General features: G+C 38.2%; 1 protein-coding gene across 5 annotated transcripts in view; it reads right to left on the bottom strand.

Moving 5' to 3' along the window:
• The window catches only part of INPP4B (inositol polyphosphate-4-phosphatase type II B), a 364,993-nt gene that overhangs the window by 36,945 nt on the left and 304,067 nt on the right, over window positions 1–23,981 (bottom strand). Inside the window, exon 27 of one of the 5 annotated variants that reach the window (XM_074588899.1) lies at window positions 3,106–4,376. The exons of 2 other annotated variants lie outside the window; for them this stretch is intronic. In XM_074588899.1, coding sequence (XP_074445000.1) covers window positions 4,244–4,376 — 133 coding nt within the window. In that variant the 3' untranslated portion in view covers window positions 3,106–4,243. Of the gene's footprint in view, window positions 1–3,105; window positions 4,377–20,250; window positions 22,327–23,981 lie in introns of those variants that run through there. 2 more of the 5 variants (XM_074588900.1, XM_074588897.1) reach the window with 2 other exon arrangements.

Raw genomic sequence — 23,981 nt, 5'->3', positions numbered from 1 at the left:
TACAGCACACTTCTTTACAATAAAAAAAACATAAATATAGATACCAATGGTTTCCAGTTTACAACATAGCCAACTGACACAATATACGTTGTAGATTGTTAATTGATTACATACGCAAGTAATTTTGCTGCATAGTTTTTAATGCGATTTCTTTATTACAACAGTTGATGTTCGGTGCATTTTCAGCTTTTTCTAAGTGGACCATAGGATTTCCTGGAACTTGTGTTTAAAGTAGAAATAAAAATAAGCTTATTTTCTGAAGCTCATAATAGGCATATTATACAGTGGGCTTCAAAATGGTACGTTGCACTTCTTTACACTTAAATTACTAGCGATGATTTAGAATACCATTACATTTTACGTCACCTCAAATAAGTGAATTTTCATCAGGACTGATTGACTTAGACACAGGAAGTGTTTTTTAATTTCCTTATTTCAGTTATATAATGCCAAAATTCAGACAGTACAAAAATTAACATTGCAAAGGACTTCATTAAGGCTCTTTCTCAGTTAACATTTTGTTTCTGCTGTCCTCCTAGATTATTTGTTCTTTATAACACATAAATTGCTCGTATTCCAACAAAATACACAGCTCCACATGGACAAAAAAAAAATAATCAGATAACATAATTAAAATGTCTGTTTCCTAATTGCTCCATAAAAGCCGAAGTATAAACATTAACAAGAACATATTTTAAATTCCCTCAAAGAAGACTTCAGAAAAAAAGACCTGCCTGCTTAATAATGTCAGGCCTACACATGTTATGTATTATAACAGTACTACAATCATCTCTGAGAAAAAATGATTTTAACTTTCCTTTCCTTATTTTTTTGACATTTTATACTAGCTCTTTATTTAGACACTAGTCTGTGGTACACACCCCCCCCCCCATATAAGTGTGTAATGCACTGTACAGATATTCAAAGCTAGAAGCCCTTATGTCAGGATTCCTCAAGGCAGATCCTGATGACCTTATTTCTACAAATAATATATTCGGTGAGTAGGACCGGATTTGGCTTTAGATGCCAGACACATTTTTGAATGTTCATCTTCTAGCCCTTGAGAACTGCTCTCCCCTCAAAGCAGATTATTTTACACCTTACAAAAGTTTTAAGAGAGCAGATATGGAACCATCTTCTGTGAATCCACCACCAAGATCAGTATATTTCCTTTAACGCTTTGCAAAACAAATGGTGTAGATTGCTCATAAAAATTCATTTGCTTAATTTTACTCCTCTGATATTCACAGTGAACTATAACGATATGTGCACGACCTCACGATTAGACTTCTCTGTTAGGCATTCAAACAATGCACAGGGCTTGAAGCAGCTCCTACAAAGAGTAAATGTACTCCAAGTAACATAACTACCAACCTGCAGCAAAACCCCCTTTGTTTCTTCATAAAAGACCAACCAGAAAAACCACTAATTTTGAATCCATGCTTAGCTGACAACTCAGCTTTGACGACACAACCTTTGCCTGTATGAACTGCAGTAGCCCACAGCAGGCAATGACCAAACAAGGAAACATCTGAGCCTGTTTCAGTACTGAAGCAACAAGGCTCTTCTAGGAAAATTGGAACTGCGTCAGCGGGTTTTACAAGGGTCTCATGACCTACAGAATGATGTTCCAATCAAAACATTGGCTTGAAAAAGTTCAGCCTTATTGAGCACAAAACCCAGACTAGTCTGCTGTAATGGCCCAAGCTCAATGAAGTTTCACTGCAGCACACTGATGTGGGTTTTGCTTTTCTTTCTTAATTATCTTCAATAAATAACAGATCATTTAATTTCACAAGAACATACTGGGAGTGGCTGTTAAAACAAAAAGGACAGTAATCCAATGCCTTTTTTTTTTTTTCCTCTCCTCCAAAAATGTGGCTTCAGTGTAGAAAACATCTTCAATACAAAAGTAACATGACAGTGACAACAGCAATTTAGAATCCAAGTGGGATTAAAATGCTGAGGTGAGATCTTGAAAGACTGTTTTCCTGATAAGAAGAAAATCTATAGAATTTCATATTTTGAACTTGACAGAATGCCTATGGGACTAAGATAAAGAACTACAAGAATCTATAATACCCACCAGTGAATACCATCCCCACATAGACTTTTCCAGATTGTTTCAGAATTACTGTAGGAAGGCCAGCATTCTCTATTGTACATCTGTGGGATTATTACACAGGTACATGAGGAATTTATCACTATTTCTAAACCGTACATGTAGGGCTTTTTAAGCTAATAATAAAACATGGCAGATAGTGAGGGCTACTGCAGCAGTCTGACAGAAAAAAACATTACTTTGCTAAGAACATTTATGCTACATAAATCCACAAAAAAAGTTTTTTACAGATCAGCTACGTTTTAGTTGAAGACCCAAACACAAATTTATGCACACGTCCCCCCACCCAATGAGTAGTGTCCATTTCTACACAACAGGAAAAAAAATCAAGGCATTATATTCTCATCTGTCTGAGCTTATCTGTGATGCAATGCCAACTCTTCTGACTTCTGTTGTTGAATACATTCCAGAAGAACAAAGAAGTCATTCATGTTGGCACATTATATAATAGAAATATACAACACATGCACCAAAACGCTATTTAAAGGACCTACTTTACTTTGGAAAAAACCTCCCAATTAGTTAGGTAACTACATTGTATACGTGAATTCCTGGCTTCACTGAAGTCAATGAATATTGGAACAAAGATCTCTCCCTGATGTTCTCCTACTAGCCCCAAAGCCTGATCTTGCAAATATACAAGATGGTTTAATTTCATTCACAGGACAGATAATTTCTGCGTAATCGCCCAATCAGAGTTTGCAGAATTAGGCTCTTTTAGTAATTTTACTATTATTTTACTAGTAGTTACATATTTATACCCAGTAATGGGCATTAATGGATTAAAAAGAACAAATTATAACTCAGCGGTGCATCAAGATTTCTTTGACTTCCATAGGAGCAAGCAAACATTAACTTCTTTATCCACGGCAATTACAATTTTCTACAAATGCTCAAATTCCCCGTGCAGTGTCATTAGGATAAAATTCTCACATTTCTGCTCTAGCTATTTTTTCCTCAAAATGAATGCATTACATAAAGGTCAGTAAAGAGTGAATATTTGGGGTTTTTTTAATTGTATTTCTGTCTGGCAGGCAGAAGGCAGCAATAAATAGATACAATTAGAAAACACATGTTCTTTGCAAGGCAAAATTTCAGGACTAACACAAGCTGGCAGAAGCATTGACATTCATTTTAAAAGCTGACAGTTCTTCATCCTAGAGGGTCTACATGCAGCATTATAAATTTGATATAAATCAGCTGCAGTGGATAACTAGTCCTAATACAGCAAGTTACTCATAACATTTATCTTAGGCTTTGTAAAAACATACATGTTTTTATAGCCTAAAGATACATTAACTCTTGGATATACAACTCATTTTCCCTACCACTAAAGAAAATTTAGTTTTAAGGGTTTACAGTAAACAGGAACATGACAGACCAAATTCACGTCACCTTACTTGAAGAATTAATCCCCCTGATTTCAACGTGATCTATGTGAAAGTGAAATAAGTGGTATTTGGCTGTGGTACAGAAAGCCAAGAATGATACATCCAAATGAACTGCAAGAAATCAGAATGGAATTACTGAAATTACGGCTGTAATTACTGAAAACATATTATGAAGTTACCATGCTTATGTAAAGTAGCTAAATGTAATTAACAAAATTATATTTAGCCCAGGTATTAACATTAGCACCTTTCATAAACACTTCTGTGAAGGATTTAATTATTAGTGATCAAGACCTTGGTGCTGTGCTGGTTCCAGAAATCCCTATTTCCAGCAGTAAAGACCCCTTAAATCAAATCTCAGGTTCTGGTTCAGAGTCAGAATGCCACCTTCCAGATTGCTAACCTCAGTTCCTATAGCAAATGACATTTCCCTTTTTAATCTTTGATCAAACGACCCAAAAAACTAATTCCAGATGGCTTATGAGTCATACTAAGCATCAGCTTCACAAAGAAAAGTTGAATATATTTGGTTTTGAGACTATTCAGTCCATTGCTTTTTCATGATATTTTATTTCATAACGACTAATTGGAGTTATTTTAATGTAAAATAAAAACCTGATAAAAATAACACCTCAACTGGTTACACATTCCCAATTAATAAGTCATAAACAGCGATTTTTATATTCACTAATTAGCGTGATGTATGTTCCTGATTACGTTTTTGTTAAACTTAGGTGTCAGCTTTTCCATATGTCCCTTCTGGAGGTCTGTAGTACTTTGGGAAAGCCATCAGCTGTATCATGTTGAATGCATACTTTCTGCATTTGACATTCTTCAGTACATTCTCTATGCGGCATCCTTCTCTAGTGAAAGGGGGAAAAAGTACAACTTCATGAAACACAGAATAAATAAATATGCTTTATTTGTTCATTGCAGAGTTTCAGCAACAGTTGAAGTAAAAATAACAAAGATTCAGCTCTACATTTTTGTTTTCCACAAGTGATGATACATCTTACAAAATTAAATCCAAGGCCAGGCCCAGTACAGTTATTGCCCTCAGAAATAGGTGATAAGATTTTTTTCCCCCTAATATATTTGCCCTTGAGGTTTAAAGTTTAGTAAAAAAAAATTAAATACTTTAATGATACATTTTCTTCTAATTCCAGAAATATATTTGCCTTTTAAACCTTCTCATACTTTTTTCAAATTGTTTACTATATGTGTGAGAGTACACGTTGCCCTAAAAATGTGTATTCTAGAAATAAGGCATTTTATTAAGTCTGGCCCTAGAGATCTGTGAAGGAAAAGTTTCATCTCTGCTTCATTTCCCGTATGTTCGGCTTTGCAATGAAAAAAGGAAAGAAAAAAGAGAGAATGGCTTTTCAAACAGCCCAATCCAACTCTCTGCTTTATAAAGGAAGGATGTTTGTTCACATACAGTACAAAAGTCACAAGTGCCAAAGTGGTGCATCAAGACATAAACAGGACTTCGTTAAAAAGAATATAAAAGTGTCTTGAAAGCAAAAGCAACTAAAGCAACAATTACAAACAGGTTAATTCCATTACAAACCAGAACTTACTCTATTCCATTTAGTTACTTGACAGAAAAGGGTTAGTTGTAGCAAAGTAATAATCATTTGTTAAACAAAAAGATCCCATCAGCTAATAACAATGAAAATAACACAATGAAAGTTAAGTCTCACAAACCACCACCCTGTAATATTTGTCTAGGGGTTAGTTTGTGCTGTGCAAATTGTTTTTTTGTTTTTTTTTTTTTTTTTTTTGTCAGACTAATTACTCTGGGAAGAGGGTTCAAGCATTCAGGATTCCACATCTTCTTGTATACAGTGACAGCATTGTAAATGGGCTTTCTTTGAGCTAATTACAGTGGGAAAGCTTTATCATGAACAGAAAGAGCAAATCAATTCACTCAATGCATAGTATACTTCTTAGAGTTCAGAAAAAAAATAACAAAACATAGTACATTTCAGACATCTGTATCTTAAAGACGAATTCTTGGGGTCTGAGACTGTAGAAATATTACAGCATAATTCCTTTTTCTAAAGTTAGTTTGTTGCTATTTGTAGAAAAGAAAGGAACACAAGTGAAGTTTATTGATATTTGGCTAATAGCAAAGCAAGACTTAAAATAAGCCACACAACCAGCAAGTGTGAGCTGACAAGCAGCAAGGCGACAGGATAGAAGTGTCGAGAAGTTGGCTTGTTATCAGTTAGACAGCCTGTTTCGGGATCATCCGATTCATTCAGTGCTCCCTGGGTTTGTCTGCTGTTAAACAGGGGAAGTTAGGAACAAATAGAACAGCATTTAAACAGCAAAGAAAGCCAACACGTAGGTATTTTGACAAAGTGAAAGTATATAGCCATTTTGATGAAATAGATTTATGCTAAGTACTTCCAAAAGATTTATTGTGTTCTACAGCTGACCTGGGAAGCACGATGACTAGGTGGCTAACATGTTATTAAGCCTGCTAGGTGCCTCGGAGTAGTATTCACAAGTTAAAATTAAATAACTTATGAGATGAACTACAGTATCACTGAAATGAACATACACACTGAACAGAAATTAAATAAGGAAGTTTAAAAAAAAAGTTAAGGAAGCAAAGAAAAAAAAAATCACAAATGCATCACAATGCAACACTGACAAAAGAGTGTCTCCATGGTGTTCAGAGGCTTTTCAGTCCTGTTTCACTATCTATTAGGAAATATATAGGCAGAAACAGAAAGAGCACGTGCTCTTATTTGAAATATTTAACAACTATTCTAAAATAGTTTTAAATGACGGTAAATTGACTTCTTCAGAAGTTCATCAGTGATGGCGACTCAATTTTGAAGTCAACAGCAGTTCTTCGTATTTAAAGGCTCACACCTACATTCCCATAAGAAAGTTATCTTGTAGTTTGTTCAGTCAACTCGGTTAGGAACTGATCTGCTTACAGTGAAGTTCTATTGATTCACTGTAAGCTGTGCGGTCGTTTTCCTGCCAAAGCAGCAGGGATACTTTCAAATCACTGCCAGTCTCTTCTATTGTAGTCTTGGTAACTTCTCTAACAAGTAGAATTATGCATACTTTAACTTTACCTCTTCAATCCCTCTGAACGTAATTTTATTTGCATACACTCAGGAGTATGGACTGTTTATGGACTTCCTTTGGCAGTAAGGACTGATAAGATTTTTATTTTTCTATTTACTATGAATATTCTGGGATGGAAAGGTAACTCATCGTTTTTCTCTGTTGACTTAAGAATATACAAATATATGAGTTTACAACACAGTGCTTTTTCAGAAGCACATGTCCCAGGTATGCTGTTTTTTCGAGAAAGAAAATGCTGGCAGACCATAAAGGGGCTGTAAGACAGTAAAGGTAATATCACACGGCCACAGGTAAAATGAGAAGGGTACATCAAAGACAGCAGCAGTCACTTCATTTTACAGAAAGCCTGCCTTCTGACTCAAGCGTTAAAAGGCAATGTTGAGTTTCTTGAGTTTGAATAGCAAGAGAGGCGCAAGAACTGCATTTACAGGTGGGATCCTAGCAAAGGGGCTGATCAAAACCATACCTTGCACAATTTTCCTTTTAAAGAAGCCTTCCATAAGTTAATTTGTTTCTTTGCTTTGAACATTCAATCTGTATGTTACACTAAGAAAGAGGACAACCCATACTACTTTAAATAGAAAAATAAAAGATAAAAAATAAAATCCCTAATATTTGAATCTAGGTCAAAGCCATTACTGGTGTCAGTGTGTCCGCTGCTTTTGGTCTACAGTTTTCAAGTGTCTGTGGATACAACTTGGACAGAACTAAACTATTTTAGACAAAATCCTCTCAGAAATTGTCAAGGAACAAAGCTAACTGTAGGTCATGCTGGCATTGTCAACACTGTGATTTACACTGAAATAAATAATTTCTGTGTTCTGTATCAGACCACTCCAGTTAACACCTTTGTCCTAGGGTCCACCCCCAGAGTTTCCTTCCTCATCTGCTCACAGTGATAACATTACCATTTGTGATCAGTTGCGAGGACTAACTGTATTGCTCTTTGTTAATTTTCTCCTTTATCATATATTTCTACATACTTTTAAAAACATGCTGCTTGCTGTTTTTCCTTTCTTAATCTCTACAGGATCCCACAAGTCTGCCTCTTTGACCTTTTGCACTGTCCTCTCACCCCTTTTCTGCTCTTCAAGGTGAATCTGCTGGTTTCAGCTTACCCCCAAATTATGCCCACAATCAAGAGCTGTAGCTCAACCCTCACAGTCCCCATCTATTCCTTCCCAGTCACAGAGCCCAGGTGCTTTTTGGACTGTCCTTATGGGTGTCTTCCATCACAGACTTCTTATGTGCCCCTATGGCAGAGTGGATGCAGAAACTGAATTCTTTTTTCTCTAAAAGATCCATCCAATTCAGCATTCAGTGAGCTTGCAGAGCCACTGCATTAGCCGCTGTTAGGTACTTCATTCCAGAGAGCCTTAGCTTTGCGTGCCAATAGTTAATTCTAAGCAGGCTGAGTTCCATGCTTGCAGGTTGCCCCTACAGGGATGAACCCTCCTACCTCTGTGGTGTGCCTTGTTCTGTTTTGCTCCGTATCTCATTGACAGTGTGACTGTCTTTTATCTATGTTCCTACAAGTCCCATTAGCATCGGTGAGATTTATTCAGATGTAATGACGGAAATACAGATAAAAGCCATTTGTTCTATTTTTTTTTTTTCAATAGAAAAGCCCACAGTACATTTGTTCTTTGATATGCTGAAAAGAATGATCAGTGTCTTTCAACATAGAAAGTCCTATCTTCCCCCCAGGAAAACCACAGTGAACAGCTGATGCACAGGGACTTCTGTTCCACAAATTAGTCACATCATTCTATGCATGATTCAGTAAGACATCCTCAAAATAGAGCAAGAGGATCCAACTCCATTATTAGCTACCTAAGAACAGGCTGAGCAGAATACCTAAACATGCTTTTAATTTAAGAAGAATATTTGATCACGGTCAGATGCCTTGCTAAGCTCTGGTAATACTTTTCAAACCACTGCAGTGACAATGTCTTCTAACATATCTTAAAGTGTTCTCCGCAGTGACTAATGTATCTAGTTAAACAAAGCGAGGCCCTGCACCCAGCTGTCAGCAGCGTGACAACACTGCTTCCCCTGGCTCATCAAAACCTGTAGAAGTTTTACTGCAAACAGCATGAATCCAGCTGGTGCCATGTCATCTGGATTTATTTGGCTTCTGACTGACACTCAGCACAACCAGAACAGAGCGATACCTGACCCCATTATGGGGCGAAGGTATAGCCAGAGTTTTGGATGTTCTCTCCATCACAAAGCATACTCTAACAGCTCTGAACTCACACTAAAGGAAAGGAAGACGATGCCCAAAATATCCAGCAAGTTTTTATTTTACACACACACACAATTTCAAGAGGAATAGTGAAAGCTTCTAAATCTGTAACATCTGGGGTAATGAACACCTCTCTAACCTATGGTACTATTTTTATTCATTTACTTTTGAATTGTTCATTTGAGGCTTACAACATAGCACAAATACATCATAACAGCCAAGGGTGCTGTAAGTTTAATGATGATATAACCGTTTCAGCCTGCCTTCTATCTCACATGGTGTTTTATCATCTTAAACTCCTATTGGGATAATGCTGCATGCCTATCAAATGAGACAAAGGCAAAACAGCAGGTATCTTCTGTTGGTTTTAAATTCAGATGATAAATTGTTTGAACCTCTTAAGCAGTGGAGCAGAGACAACGAAAATGGTGTGAGGAAAAAAGAAGCCTCTCAAGAGTCCTTATAAAGTCAAGCACACATACGAGGGCACACTCTGGCTTTTGATTATCAATCACACTGACACCCCTGTGCAAGGTTTTTGGATGAGATGCATTTTTACACTTTGGGATATATGCTTCTCTTGTTAGAACTTTTCCAACTCCAGCTATTAATTATACTGGAAATGCTGAAATGTCCTAGACCAGTGCTTCAGGTAGAACAGATAGGCAGCCTTCTATCAACACAATGATCCCGTGTGCTATCAGTGACTTCAGTCTGAATTCATGTCTTACAGCACGTGGAGTGAATTCTCCTTTTTTTTTGCAGACAGACTCAAGCAAGCAGTTTCTGGGCCTGCTGGGTTTTTCTTGTCAAACCCCAGTGCCAGCACAGAAAAAATGGCACAAGTGAGATACTTCTTTTTCACCCCATCCAACAATAGCAGCACAGACGTTTCTTCAAACAGAAGGGATCGCTAACAGTTCTCAATCTTACACAATTTTGCTTACTTACCTGTTCTTTTCATTTAAAACTATCATAATAGTCTTAATGTTTTAAGAAGCAGCTTCTCTAAAGAGTGTTTTCAGCCCTCTCAAAGATTATAAACAGAATACTGTCTGCTTGCTTTTTTTAAAAAAAAAAAAGTTTTTGGAGTGAAAGCAGGTAATTTCTACGTTGTACATGTTACTGTGATTCACTGAAATGCTTCAGAGAAAAATCAACTTATTTCAACACACAGCGCTACAGTTCTAGAAGGTAGCCTTAACTTTTTCAAAGGGGAAAGATGGAATCCTTGTGAACATCTCCTGGCCATTATGAAGATGCTGCACTGTAACATCTAGAAGAACAAAAAGTGATTGAGAGGGAAATAAATAGATCTCAGCCTAGCACTGGAGGATTGCTGAATCAGAGCAGAACTCAGATAAAACATATAAAGGGATATTGGGCAACAACCTTTTATGTTGAAAGATAAAGTTGATACAATAAAACCTCCATCAATTTGTAAAAAATAAAAAATGTTTCTGCATTGTTTCAAAATGGAAGATATAGGAAGGAAACCATCAGAGACATTTTCTGTGTATCAATGATCTTTACAATAATTCCTTTTCTGATGCATATTGTTGCAAATACATTACACATTTTTCCTCAAATCTTGATGATATTAAAAAAGTAAAAGATGCTAGAAATCAATTTTTGCTGGTTATATGATCCTATAATCTCTGCTCTGGTTCAAAACAAACAACTGGCATTACTGAAATTGATGATCAGTCTCAGATTTACCTATGCTGATTAATTCAATCAGTTATTTGGAGACAGCTGCTATTTAAACATACACCAAACCATACAAACAATCTAATATGTTTATCAAATTGTCACACTACCCCCTTCTTTTTGTTTTACCTTTTGTACTGCAAATTTTTCCCCCATTCTTTTTGCTTTAGCCAACATCCTCTATTTCCCTACTCCGTTCTTCTCTCCCTTGTTTGGTTATAACACATTACTTTCCTAATGCCATTATTTAGGCAATAAAGAGGAGAGCACATCGTATAACATGAGGCTTGTCCACTGAGTTTGACCAAGCAGCAGATTCATGATGTAGTCATGAGGACATGACACCTAGATCTTTAAAAATAGTTAATATACAGTAATTCAGGTTTTTTGCTGTTACTATGGGTTCCCAGTCTGAGAGGAAGACATTAAGTTAAATCTGAAATAAAATTTAGGAAAATATCCATACTTTAAAAAAAAAAAAAAAAAAAACAAAACCAAAAACCAAAACAGAAAAAGGGCACAAAAGCATGTGCTCATCTATTGTTTACTAGTGTGCAATGATAAAACATCAGAGCGCTATTTGTTTGTTCACATGATTACAGCAACAAAAATAGTTCCCAAGTTAGGTGTTTTGTTATTTACCAAAATCAGAGAATATAGAAAGAGCTCAATTATTGCTTGGCATATAATAAATTTCCTGAAAATACAGTACAGGTTAAATGACATCAGTCCATACCTGACAGTTTCATTCCAAGAAGGGGAGGGTCTAAGATAAATATTTTGACTACTTCTTTAGGAACACAATTTTTGTTTCAATATTGCCCTACGTTAGAGAAAGTTAAAGTGCTGAAATATTAAATGCTAGGTTAAACATTTTTAGTTTGCTTAGACAGCATTTCAGACAGATCTGAAAAACAGAAAAATTTCCACTTTGGTTCAATCTGTCCCAAAATTGTTGACTCACCAAAGAGAAAACCCCCTACTGTTTACTTTTAACATACCATTAACTCTGAAGAACAGATGAAAAGGCAGCTTCAAGCTTTATAACTAATATGCACAAAACATATGCTATTTGATAATATACATCTTCATCAGTGTTAATCCCAGCCTTCAGAAATCTCTGCTGATTGCAGAAGAATTAATATTTTCCTTTGTGACTGATAGAAAACACCTGCAGGAATGTTTTTTCCCCACAACACTGAAGAGCAACTATGTGGTAAAATAGTAACACTGACAAAATTCATACAGTGAAAATATAATAAAAATAAACAAAACATTTCAGTTAGAATCACAACAACCCATTTTCCTCACTGCTGCTTTTAAGACACCTACATTAGCAGTTTGAACCCACCCACAGCACTTCCCTGCCACTGCAGCCAAGCAGCAAAACCAAGTTCATGTTATATGCCTATGTCCTCTTATCTGCCAAAAGAGTTTGCTGACCAGAGGCCACCTCGTGGGAACAGTCCTTTGGTCGTGCCAACTCCCGAACTGCCCAGGAACCACCTAGGAGAGTGCTAAAAAATCCACCAAAATCATACCAAGAAACATTTAATAATTTCTCTGTATAAAATCACTGAGATCATGTCCTAGAAACATTCCCCAGTGGTTTTTAATTTACAAGCATGGGCTGAGGCTTCAAGTCCTGCAAAATCATTCTGGTAACTGTGTGAGGGATTAGCTTCAGAACTGAGAAGTGATGGGTTTGCGGAAGAGATTCTTTTTTACCTGTCAAGACAGCTGAGTGGTTTTTGAAACATGATTCTCACCTCTATTATGCTCTAGCAAAGGATTTGCTGTTTCATTCTACTATTTACCAATACTGCTGTGCAGTATTACACATCGATTCGACAAAGGCTTCTCTTTTTATCAAAAAATACGAATAATCTTCACAGACACTGGTTCTAATAATCTTCCCAGACACTCTTCCATAAAGTATTAGGATTACATATATGGGAAATTCTCAGGACAAGACTGCAAAATCTTTCCTGACAAACATCTCTTGCACGATTTGAAATTCAATCCAATGTGCAGCCAACATTAAAGCAACTATGATCTACACCTTTGTGCAGGAAAACAACCAAACCACAAGCCAAATCTCAGGTTTCTTAGTGATCTGAGCATGTGTGAAGTCATGATGACTACATCCTTCACGTAAGTTCTGAACACACAAGACATTTCCCTTCCATAAGGTTATGGCACTAGTATAATTGGCTAGTGAGTCACGCTTATTTCCAGCCTGTTTCTGTCATAGCAAGGGAGTTTTAGTAAGGATGTGATTATACATTCAGCTCACATAGCACAGTGAAACATAAACCCATGGTAAATTCTCTCTTCCATATGTCTAATCAGGTTTTAAATACTTTCTGTTGACCATGAAAAATCTTCATGAATCATCCCTTTTCTTTTGGCAAAGGCTTTTTTTAGCCTTTTTTTCCCCATGGTGAAGGCAAGTGGAAAAGCTGATTTAAGAGGTAGAAAAGGTTTGCTGTACAACTAAACAGTCATGTGTGAAGAATGATGCTTGAAATCTGACATTAATTTCTAGATGTTCAAATCTATGGGTAGGATGACAAAATTAAGGTCAGAGAGAACTGTTGGTGTAAACAGGGTATCACTTAATCTATGTTGCACTTGTAATTGGAGTCATTTTAAGCAAGGAGGGTGTTGAACAGCAGTATGTATAAATTTGAATATTTTGTCGTAGCATTTTATACCTGCAACTTTGGTTTGAGATACACAAAAGGAGGAATGTGACTGCTTCTGATTAATGAAACCAATTCACATAATCTCTTCACGGGATTAACCAATATGTGAGTCATAAAATAAATGCCAGGAAGGATCTGAAAACTACTCTTCCATTTCAAGTAAATAATGCCAGTTCATTCATTACTTTCAACCAGCATACTGATACTGTTGGTTTTTTTTTTTTTTTTAAAACACATTTTTTTAAAACACAGTTTGAGATCTGATCTGTTCTGATCCCTGCCATTCTTTGAGCACTAGTGCCACACACAGCACGTAGGTGTATTTATAGGGAGTTTAGTGCACATGTAGATTCTCCAATCACAAAAAAGTCCACCTAAATCTGATTTTAGCTAGTGTGCAAGTGCTGGTACCAGGAGCACTAAATACAGCAAAGAAAGCTCCCCTACTTAGGACCACCTAGCCAAAAGCGCATAAGCTGGGATGCAGACTGTAGCAGTCTGGAGATTGCACCCCAATAGTCCTATCAATAAACCACCTTCCCTTCTCTTTCACGGGGTGATTTTAGTCATAACTAAAACAGTTTTATAAAATGCAAGCAACATCCTATTTGAATCCCAAATGCACTATATTTTTCATCCACTTCATTCAGAGCAAATGACAAGGCTGGGCTGAAATTCTCATGAAGTGCATTGAAAACATTTGTTGTCCTTTCTGGTGATAGGTAATATGTAGAGACTTTGAAGAACAAACTCTTTCTATGGGAAATTACGAGAGTGAATGTGACTGTTTTCTCTTTACTAGTTTTGGTACACCATCTATTTAGAAGATGGCCGAAGTTTTTTGGAGCCTGTAGTAGCAGTACTTTTCTTCCCCAAGTAACAAGGAGAAGGACTGAAGCTGAAATCTTGTAAAATATACAAATGTGCTGTTTAGAAGCTTTTTCTCTTTGTTGTCACTACTCATGTTTGTTAGGAAATTTTTATGTGGAATGCTGCTGCCAGTTTCTCAGTAATTCAGACGTGCTCTTCCAAACTCCCTTCATCATCTCAGAAAGTGAATATTAGCATAGACCATCACTTTATAAGCAAAATAGCAAAGCACTGATGGGGAGAGTGAAGAGATGAAAACCCATACAATTTTGCTTCTACAACTTCCAGAAAAAAATGACCTTTTGAAGATTTGAGATCACTATAGACTAAAGATTCAATAAGCAGTGTATTTACCTCCTGCATCCCTAAGCCTTTACTAGCAGCAAGGAGTAAACAAACAAATTATAACTCCGAGCAAATATCTTGCTCTCTATAATAATGCTACATTTTCCCCTACTGTTACAAAGAAATGAAAGATATGGTTTGGCTCGTTGCAGTCACAGCAATTCACAGTTTGCCAAAGATCAAAGATGCAGCTCTCAGGATATGCTCGAAGAACTACGTTCAGGACTCCCTGAACAGAAAAAGAAGAGCTCACTACACTGGCAGTATCACTTAATGATGAGGTAAGTCACTGACAGATGAAAAAAAAAATGCCAATTTACTTCTTGACCTGGATTGAACTATCAGATACATATAATTTATTTTTTTAAATTATTTTTTTCTATATTGCAGACTGTATTCTCTAAAATGTGCAATCAGTAGTGAGGAAGCATTCTCACCAGAGTTATCACTACAATGCCTTGGGAACTGCAGCTTGTGAAAAGCTACAGAAAATGGACAATTCCTGCAGCTTTGGTGTCTCTGAGATAAGAGATATGTGAAGAATGAATGTCCCCAAGCACATCGCAGCAAGCTGCATGTGGAAGTGCAAAGCAGTACAGCAGTGGGGCTTTCCACTAATTGTGGTAACTGCCATCACCTTCAAGCAAGCAGAATGTATACTTTTAAAAAAATGCTTATAATTGGGGGAAAAAGGGTGTTCTACTATGAAAATTCCAAAACATGTAACATAAAATTGGAAACATCCAAGATTTTGTGGAAAACTTATCCACTTATAATCTATTACTATTTTCTTCTGAAGAAGCAGCAAGCCAGTAGCAACATTTGAGTATTTCCTTCTTTCCTTCTCCAGGATGGGACATGGAAGGTAGCAGGAGGGTATAAACCTTCCCTCACTGAGATGGTGGAGAGTTATCTCAGTCTACAGTGTGTTCTACTCTATTGTGTATGCTGGTTATTTTGCATGCTGGAAGGGAAACAGTTTAAGAAACATTTCAGTAAGACAGCATCTCATGGTGCTCCTACTTTAGATATACACTGCATCCAGTGTATATCCAGAAAAAACCTGTCTTGAAATAACTTCAGTGTCCCTAGAACACAACACTGAATGAGAGTGTGCTGGAGGCAATTTCAGTACCACCTCTTTTACACTCTATAAGAACACAGTTCTCAACCCAGTCAAGTCTGAGAGATGTTTAATCCTGGTATTGCTTATGTTTCTGGTCATGTTTTTCTTTAATCACTAAGAAAAACTGTAACACTTATTCACATGCGTAAAGTGTTTGGCTTGAGTAACTGCGAGCCAGAGGCCAGGTGGTCAAACAGAAAAATCTACAGTGCAGCCAGAAAGCACATAGGTTGTTAATTGGAAACACTTCATCCTCCCCAAATGCCCATTACCATGGCAGGCCTTAAGAAATTCTGCTTCCCTTTTAATTTCTAATAAATGCTAATGCCCTTCAATTATCTTGTAACATATCTCACATTAACCTCCCTGTGAATGATACTGCCTTTCCGGGCCCAGTGAGATGTGTCAGCATTCACAGTCCTCTCCAGCGCTTGCTCATGGCCAATGAACTATGAAACAGTGCAGCCATCTACTCTAGCCTGAGCAGGCTGCTGCTCTCCTTGTCTTTTGGCTAATACTGCATTTCTGTGGCCATTGCACAGCATTTACCGGCTTCTCATAACTAAACAATTTCCCTTTTCAGCATACATTTACTGCACTGGTAAGAACACGGCAGAGATCAAGACTTTTAAACTGCTTAAATTATCCTCTGCCATGAACACAAATATATATGGACAGGTATGCAATGTTCTTTTAAAAAAAGATCTCAACCATTCTCATAGTTTTACTCTCAATTAACCTTTACTAAAAACTAAATCAGCTTCACATCATCTCACCAGAGCCAACACATGGAAAGGATGCTGGAATCATGCTTGTCTCATTTTATTAGGATTTAATTCTGTGTTAGTTAGAAATAAATTCTGTAATGTGCTATTAATGCACTGCTACTGACAGCTTAAATACAATCAATAAAACACAAAAGCTGCAATTAAACAGCAAAAGCAATTTTTAAAAATTATCACTGCCAAGCTACAGGCATCTTTTGTTCTCTCATTAATATACACAGGGGGCAGAGTTGTCTCGTGCACAGTCTATGTCCCACCAGGTTAATAATATCCTTCCTACTCTCTTACAACATGGATAAAGCAAACATGTAGCAGAAATGTTCTAAACTATTTTTGTTCAGTTTTGCTCCTTGCATGAACACTTAAGGATGGCAGATACAAGATTCAAACAAAGCTAAAGGCATGTGACTGCAGGTCAGCAATTGCACTTGTCAGATGACTATGTACATCCGTGCAGACTGAATATTTGGTGCATAAAATAATGACATTTTCACAGGTATGGTACATAGTCATGAAATACCTGCAGAACACTGCAGAAAATTTAAAACACCATAATACATCCTAAACTGGAATTATTCTGAGCTAGTGGAAATTTCAGTAGAAAAATTACAGTTTTACATTGGCCCAATAATGTTCTCTTGAGTTCAGAATAATTAACAACTGAAGTAGTAATAGACAATCTGAGGGCAAGGGAAGAGTTATCTACTAAACATTTACTTCCCTAAAGAGGAGATTACTTAGAAAGCTTTCTCTCCCTCCAATTCATTCAAATGATTAGCTGCATATTTTGACTAAAGAATATTAGCTGTAAATAAGTTCTTTTTCAAAAATAAATATATCAGATCACGGTGGTATAAAAGTTAGAACAACATTTACTGAACAGGTTTTGAAAAAACAACTTCTACCCATCTGTCTACTTAAAATGGCTAAATATTTGCAGAATTCATAGCATTCCCAAAATTCTGTAAGCTAAAGTAACTATGTGTCCAGAAGAGCTATCGAATTAAGAAGTTTATATATAAAAATACATACAAACAACAATTTATGATAATGGCACTTTAAGTACATTGCTTAATGGCTACTGCTGTCTATATAAGCCAGGAAACTAACAAAAGTGGACTTTTACTCCCAAAATATCAAAATATGCAGTAGTTATTTTATTGTATAAACTAAGCAGATAAACAAAGGAAGCATTACAAATGTTGTAGTGGCTGAAGGTTAAACAGCAATTTAACAATGCACTAGTAATTTCTTCTACTTTTTTTTTTAAAAAAACCCCAAAACAACAAAACCCTTCTGGCTTCCCTGACCCTCATGATAATACATAAATCGTTGTCCAGTGACAAATTTATGTTTAAAACACAACTGGTAGTGTGCAGATGCCAGCAAAATCTCCCCCATGCTAAGTTTTGCCCTCCTACCTTTATTTTACCTTCAGTTGTTTACTGCGACAACAACAAAATACACTACCAAGATCTGATCCGAATCCTTCAAAAGGCAACACATCATATACTCCCTAACCCAGACTGGTGAGTCTTTAGGTGCCAAATTTTACAGCCCAGGCTTCCCATATGTCTACAGAACATCGACAGGATGATTCGGAGCACCTAAATCAGGTAGTTAACCATCCTCCAAGGGGCATACCAGGAACATGAATTCTCAACCTAGATATTCATACGATAGGTATCTAAAGTTCTACAATAGAAACAGCTTGATTATGACCATTGCACTGAATTCAAAGGGCTTTGGAAAAAATGTCTCCAACAGTTAATTGCCTAATGTTCCCCCCGCCCCAGTCTTTACAGAGCATTATGATCTCCAGCCCATACTTGCGCTACCACTGCATCGCTTACAAAATGAACCACACAAGCCTTGGATTTTCTTTCCACCACCATAAATACAGCTGAACATGATGGCTAACAACATAAACTTTCAAGCTTACTTTGACTACTGACTATTTTTAAAGGACAGTCTTGATTTTTCTCTGTAATGCGAATAAAAGAAAGATTTATGAGCAAGCAATTGTCTGTTTTGGGCTATGTTACAATGTGGTACAGAACATTAAGCTTTGCAATAAGATTAAATGTCTTTTTATTTCTCTTTTGGCATTTCATACCCAATGGAGTATGGATAGCAAGTTTAGAGTTTTTATTTTTGCCATAAAAGATCACTTGACTTTTTCCTCTCCATTGTAACGTGTATTTCATTTAATAAACTTTATAATTAAAAAACCCCTACTAAAAACACTTCTCTATTCAAGGATTACAATTCAGAGGGGGTTCATTTAGTTCCATTAGTTTTAACATCTGTGTTTTAAGGTGCAGATAGCTTCAAAAGTAGCTACTGAGGTAATACATTGCTTCATTTACAAAGGAAATTGGATGCTTAATGCATTTTGTAATGCAGTAATAACAATGCGGTGGTATTTGCATAAATCAGCCCACTGTAACAGCAGGTGTTGGTCCTGTCTGGGAAAAGGTCTTTTGACTTCTACGAGCCCAGCGTGGGCTCATTATTCCATCTGTTTATATTTTATCATAGAGATCAGTGAAGTCCCCACTGCAGAAAGGCACATTTGGGGAGGTTTGCTACCTCATCTGTGCCTAGAAAAGCCAAATGCACGGGCAGAGGATACTTTTCAATTTAGCTAATTGCGTGGACTGTTAGTGAAGAACAGACTGGCCAGAAAGGACCGATTACAGCATTCTAAAGATCTGCATTCCCTTCCGTGCTTGCGATGCGGCTGCTCAGAGCGGAACATGGGACAGGGCTCCCCAGAGACCTCTGATGGCAAATTTCTAGACAGCTGTAGCACAAACCAGTACTTTCGAAAAGACATACTTGTCCAAATTCAAAGACTTTGAGGGAGATGGTGGCTGTTATCACCACAGTACCCACTGGACTGCACAGCTGGAATTGTGAAACACGTTTTTGAGTTTTGCTTCCTAAATGGTTTTAATTGGTTTCATCATTCTCTGTTTCAGAGGATCAGTCTCTTTGTCTTACTAACTCATTATTTGCTAGAATTATCACATCATGATAGTTACAATGATTATATTTTCTTCTTTTGGGTATGTATTTAGGTAGGTCTTATTCAAACCTAGGAGCTGAATTCCAAATGTTCTTACTATAGTAACTGTAACAGCAAGCAAAGCAGAAAATTTCAGTTTTTAATCTGCTTAATAGACAAACACTCTCAGAACAGAACCATGTCTGGAAAATACCTGTACTGTGTCTAAGCGCTTGTATAAGCATGCAGGAGATAATCAAAACTGTGAGTTCAAGTTCATTACCACCTCATTTTAAGTTTTACCTTGGAATTAAACTTAAATTGAGACTGAAATGAGTTTTGTTATCCCTATCATGCTGCACAGAGGAAGATTCTTCATGACAGCAGGAAGAATGATTGCCTTTGGGACTGAAAACATAGAATTTGAAATACCTCTGTCAAAAAATAATTTAAAGAAAATCAGCTAAAACTACAAATACCTTTCTGGACCACTGTGCTATATGTTTGCTCAGCACCCTCTTACCAGTGAATACCCATTGTCTGAAAGCGATAAAAAGTGTCTGATTTGAAAAATACTAGTACACTCAAGTTTCATTATCCTCCCTGAAAAACCAACAGTAGCTCTATCACATTATATGAAGTGAGCAGATTTTCCCAGCACTTCTACCTCACTAGAATCTTCATCTACAAACAAGTATCTTCATCTAAAGAGAGTAATCCTACAGGGCAAACCTACAGGACATGAAGATCTCAGGTCTTTTAACTACATTTTAATTGACAATCAAAGCATGCAAAACAACCAGAAACCACAGTGACACAGAAATAAACTGTTTCTTGTATTGGAAAAATATTTGTAAAGTTTGTAAGCCATTTTTTAAAATTCAGTTAAGTCACATATAAAACAGCAACTTGTGACAAAACTAAATGCAATGATTCCTATGTTTCTACATTGTCTTTGACTATAATTTTGTGTGTGTGTGTGTGTGTGCACGTTATGTGCTATACCACACAGAGTGACGTAATAAGAAGGCAAAACTTTGCTGTATGCAATGTTGCCTTGTAAAGGCACCACCAAAAAGTGATTTCAGTCCTCTTATCCAGAAAAATATTTTAATTATTTTCAACCTACCAGATTAAAATTACACAAATTACAGCGAGACAGACAATAACCTTGGTCACAAAAAATATTCTAATACTTCAGTAGAGCAAACTAAGCATGAAGCTTAGCCATGTCCACCCTAAGAGTTTCATGAAACAATGTCATTTTCCCTTCAAGAAAGGGCAGAGGAAGTAAGTCGCAGTAAGAACACAAGACAGTATCTTACAGAATGCAGCAAGGCAGGTTAATGGGGGAAAACCAATCCTACAAAAGTAACATGAATAACCCTCTACTTGGCAGCACCTCTTGGGCCACCTCCACTGCACAAGAGGGAAAATAAACAGCACAATAGAATCATAGAATTGTCAGGGTTGGAAGGGACCTTAAAGATCATCCAGTTCCAATCCCCCTGCCTTGGGCAGGGACACCTCCCACTAGATCAGGTTGCTCAAAGCCCCATCCAGCCTGGCCTTAAAAACTTCCAGGGATGGGGCTTCCACCACCCCTCTGGGCAACCTGTTCCAGTGTCTCACCACCCTCATGGTGAAGAACTTCTTCCTAACGTCCAGTCTGAATCGACCCGTCTCTAGTTTTAATCCATTCCCTCTGGTCCTACCATTACCCGGCATCCTAAAAAGTCCCTCCCCAGCTTCCTTGTAGGCACCCTTAAGATACTGGTAGGCCACAATAAGGTCTCCTCGGAGCCTCCTTTTCTCCAGACTGAACAACCCCAACTCCCTCAGTCTGTCCTCATAGGAGAGGTGCTCCAGCCCTATGATCATCCTCGTGGCCCTTCTCTGGACGTGTTCCAGCACGTCGATATCTTTCTTGTAGTAGGGGCTCCAGAACTGGACACAGTACTCCAGGTGGGGTCTCACGAGGGTGGAGTAGAGGGGGAGGATCACCTCCCTTGACCTGCTGGCCACGCTTCTCCTCATGCAGCCCAGGATATGATTGGCTTTCTGGGCTGCTAGTACACACTGACGGCTCATGTTGAGCCTCCCGTCCACCAGCACCCCCAGGTCCTTTTCTTCAGGGCTGCTCTCAAGCCAGTCGCTGCCCAGCCTATATCGGTGCTTGGGATTGCCCCGACCCAGATGGAGGACCTTGCACTTGGTCTTGTTGAGCTTCATGAGGTTGGCATGGGCCCACCTCTCCAGCCTGTCAAGGTCCCTCTGGATGGCATCCCTTCCCTCCAGCGTGTCAGCCGCCCACACAGCTTGGTGTCGTCAGCAAACTTGCTGAGGCTGCACTCTATGCCACTGTCCATGTTGCTGACGAAGGTGTTAAACCAGAGCGGTCCCAGTACTGATCCTTGAGGGACTCCACTTGTCACTGGCCTCCACTTGGACATGGACTCATTGACAGCCACTCTTTGGGTGCGGCCGTCAAGCCAGTTCTTTATCCACTGAATTGTCCATCCATCAAACCCATATTTTATCAGCTTGGAGACCAGGATGTCGTGTGGGACAGTGTCAAAGGCTTTGCTCAGGTCCAGGTGAATGACATCAGTTGCTCTCCCCTTGTCTATTGATGTTGTGACCTTCTCATAGAAGGCCACCAGGTTTGTCAGGCCCGATTTGCCCTTGGTGAAGCCGTGTTGATTGTACTCAGTCACCTCTTCGTTATTCTTCTGCCTCAGCAGTGCCTCCAGGAGGATCTGCTCCATAATCTTACCGGGCACGGAGGTGAGACTGACTGGCCTATAGTTCCCTGGTTCCTCCTTCTTTCCCTTTTTGAAAATGGGGATGATGATTCCCCTTTTCCAGTGAGTGGGGACTTCACCAGACTGCCATGACTTCTGGAATATAATAAGAGAGCGGTTTAGCAACCTCATCCGCCAGTTCCCTCAGTACCCGTGGGTGTATCACATCGGGTCCCATGGACTTGTTCACTTTCAGGTTTATCAGACGGTCACAAACCTGATCTTCACTTACAATGGGCAGTTCTTTCCAACCCCTGTCCTTGTCTTCTGTGACTCTGGGAGTGTGGCTGGAGCCCTTGCCAGTGAAGACTGAGGAAAAGAAGTCGTTGAGAACCTCGGCCTTCTCCATATCACTTGTCACCAGCTCTCCCGTTTCCTTTCTGAGGGGGCCCACACCCTCCCTAGTCTTCTTCTTACCATTAATGTACCTATAGAAGTTTTTGCTGTTTCCCTTGATCTCCCTGGCTAGGTTTAATTCTAACTGAGCTGTAGCTTTTCTCACCAGGTCTCCTGCTGTTCGATCAGCTTCCTTACATGCCCCCCATTCTAGCTGTCCTTTCTTCCACTCCTTATAAAGCTTCTTTTTGTGTGACAGTGTGTCCAGGAGCTCCCTGTTCACCCAGGCAGGTCTCCTAGCATTCTTTCCTGCCTTCCTCTTTGTTGGTATACTTCGCTCCTGGACACAGAGAAGGTGATCCTTGAATACCGACCAGCTGTCCTGGGGCCCCCTTCCCTCTAGAGCTTTGTCCCAGGGCACTTTGGCCAGCAGATCCCTGTAGTGCTCTGACATGTACCAGTTCAATTTAAGAATGAATTCAAGTAGCCTCTTCACATGGCAAATGATGTTATGTGACACTGAAATGTGTAACAGAAATGTCGAACTATATTTAAAGCAATTGCGTACAAATTTGCTGATAATACCACTGTAGTAGCAAATTTTCACAGAGAAAGAGGACATAGGGAGCAACACAGTAAGAAAGCAAGAGCGGACTTTATTTGGTATGATGTTGAGGGAGGACTAGCCACCAACATCCAGGCAGTATCACACCAGCTCAGCAGCGTCCAGCAGGCAAAGAGGCTTTAACTGCGCAGCCAGCACTGCTGCACGTGGTATGTCAGCATGAACCCAAGTAGCAAAAAGGAGTGGGAAAAGAGAATTATTAATGTGCAGAACAGTGAATGTCAGCAATGAACCTAATTTGTAAGCATTGCTATTGCACATTCAAGTACAGCAAGGCAACTTTTATTTAAAAAGAAAAAAAAACCAGACAATGAGAAGAGGAGAGGACTGTGTGGTCATGAGTAAGTGACTTGACATGTCTACAGCCTGTTTCTTCCACTGAAAAGGGAAAAAGATACAAGTGCATTTCTTTATCTCACCCTTTGCTTGTCAATTATAAGCTTTTTGAGTCAAGAACATTTGACATTAAGAAGTGTTTGCACATCTGCTGCAATCTCAGCTCTTGACCTACTTCCAATACATTTAACTAGTGATTATTAAATGAAAGGCGTTTAGTACATATGCAGCTTACCACATTAGTAGTTGCTACATGGGTGAGAAAGTGAAGAATACAATACAAATAAGAAGTGATAAGGTATTAGAAAGTTTCACATTTTCTTCAGGAAATGAACTCATGATACATCTTTTTTATTATAAGATGAGAGAGAAGACATCTTAGAAATACCTAGCAACATAAACTAGTAGCAACATATAAGTAGGATAGAGCATATTCTAAGTGCACACTGATGAC

Source organism: Larus michahellis, chromosome 5, assembly GCF_964199755.1.
Source record: "Larus michahellis chromosome 5, bLarMic1.1, whole genome shotgun sequence".
Taxonomy (NCBI): domain Eukaryota; kingdom Metazoa; phylum Chordata; class Aves; order Charadriiformes; family Laridae; genus Larus; species Larus michahellis.
The sequence above is the reverse complement of the archived record's forward strand: the minus strand, read 5'-3'. Positions and strand labels throughout refer to the sequence as shown.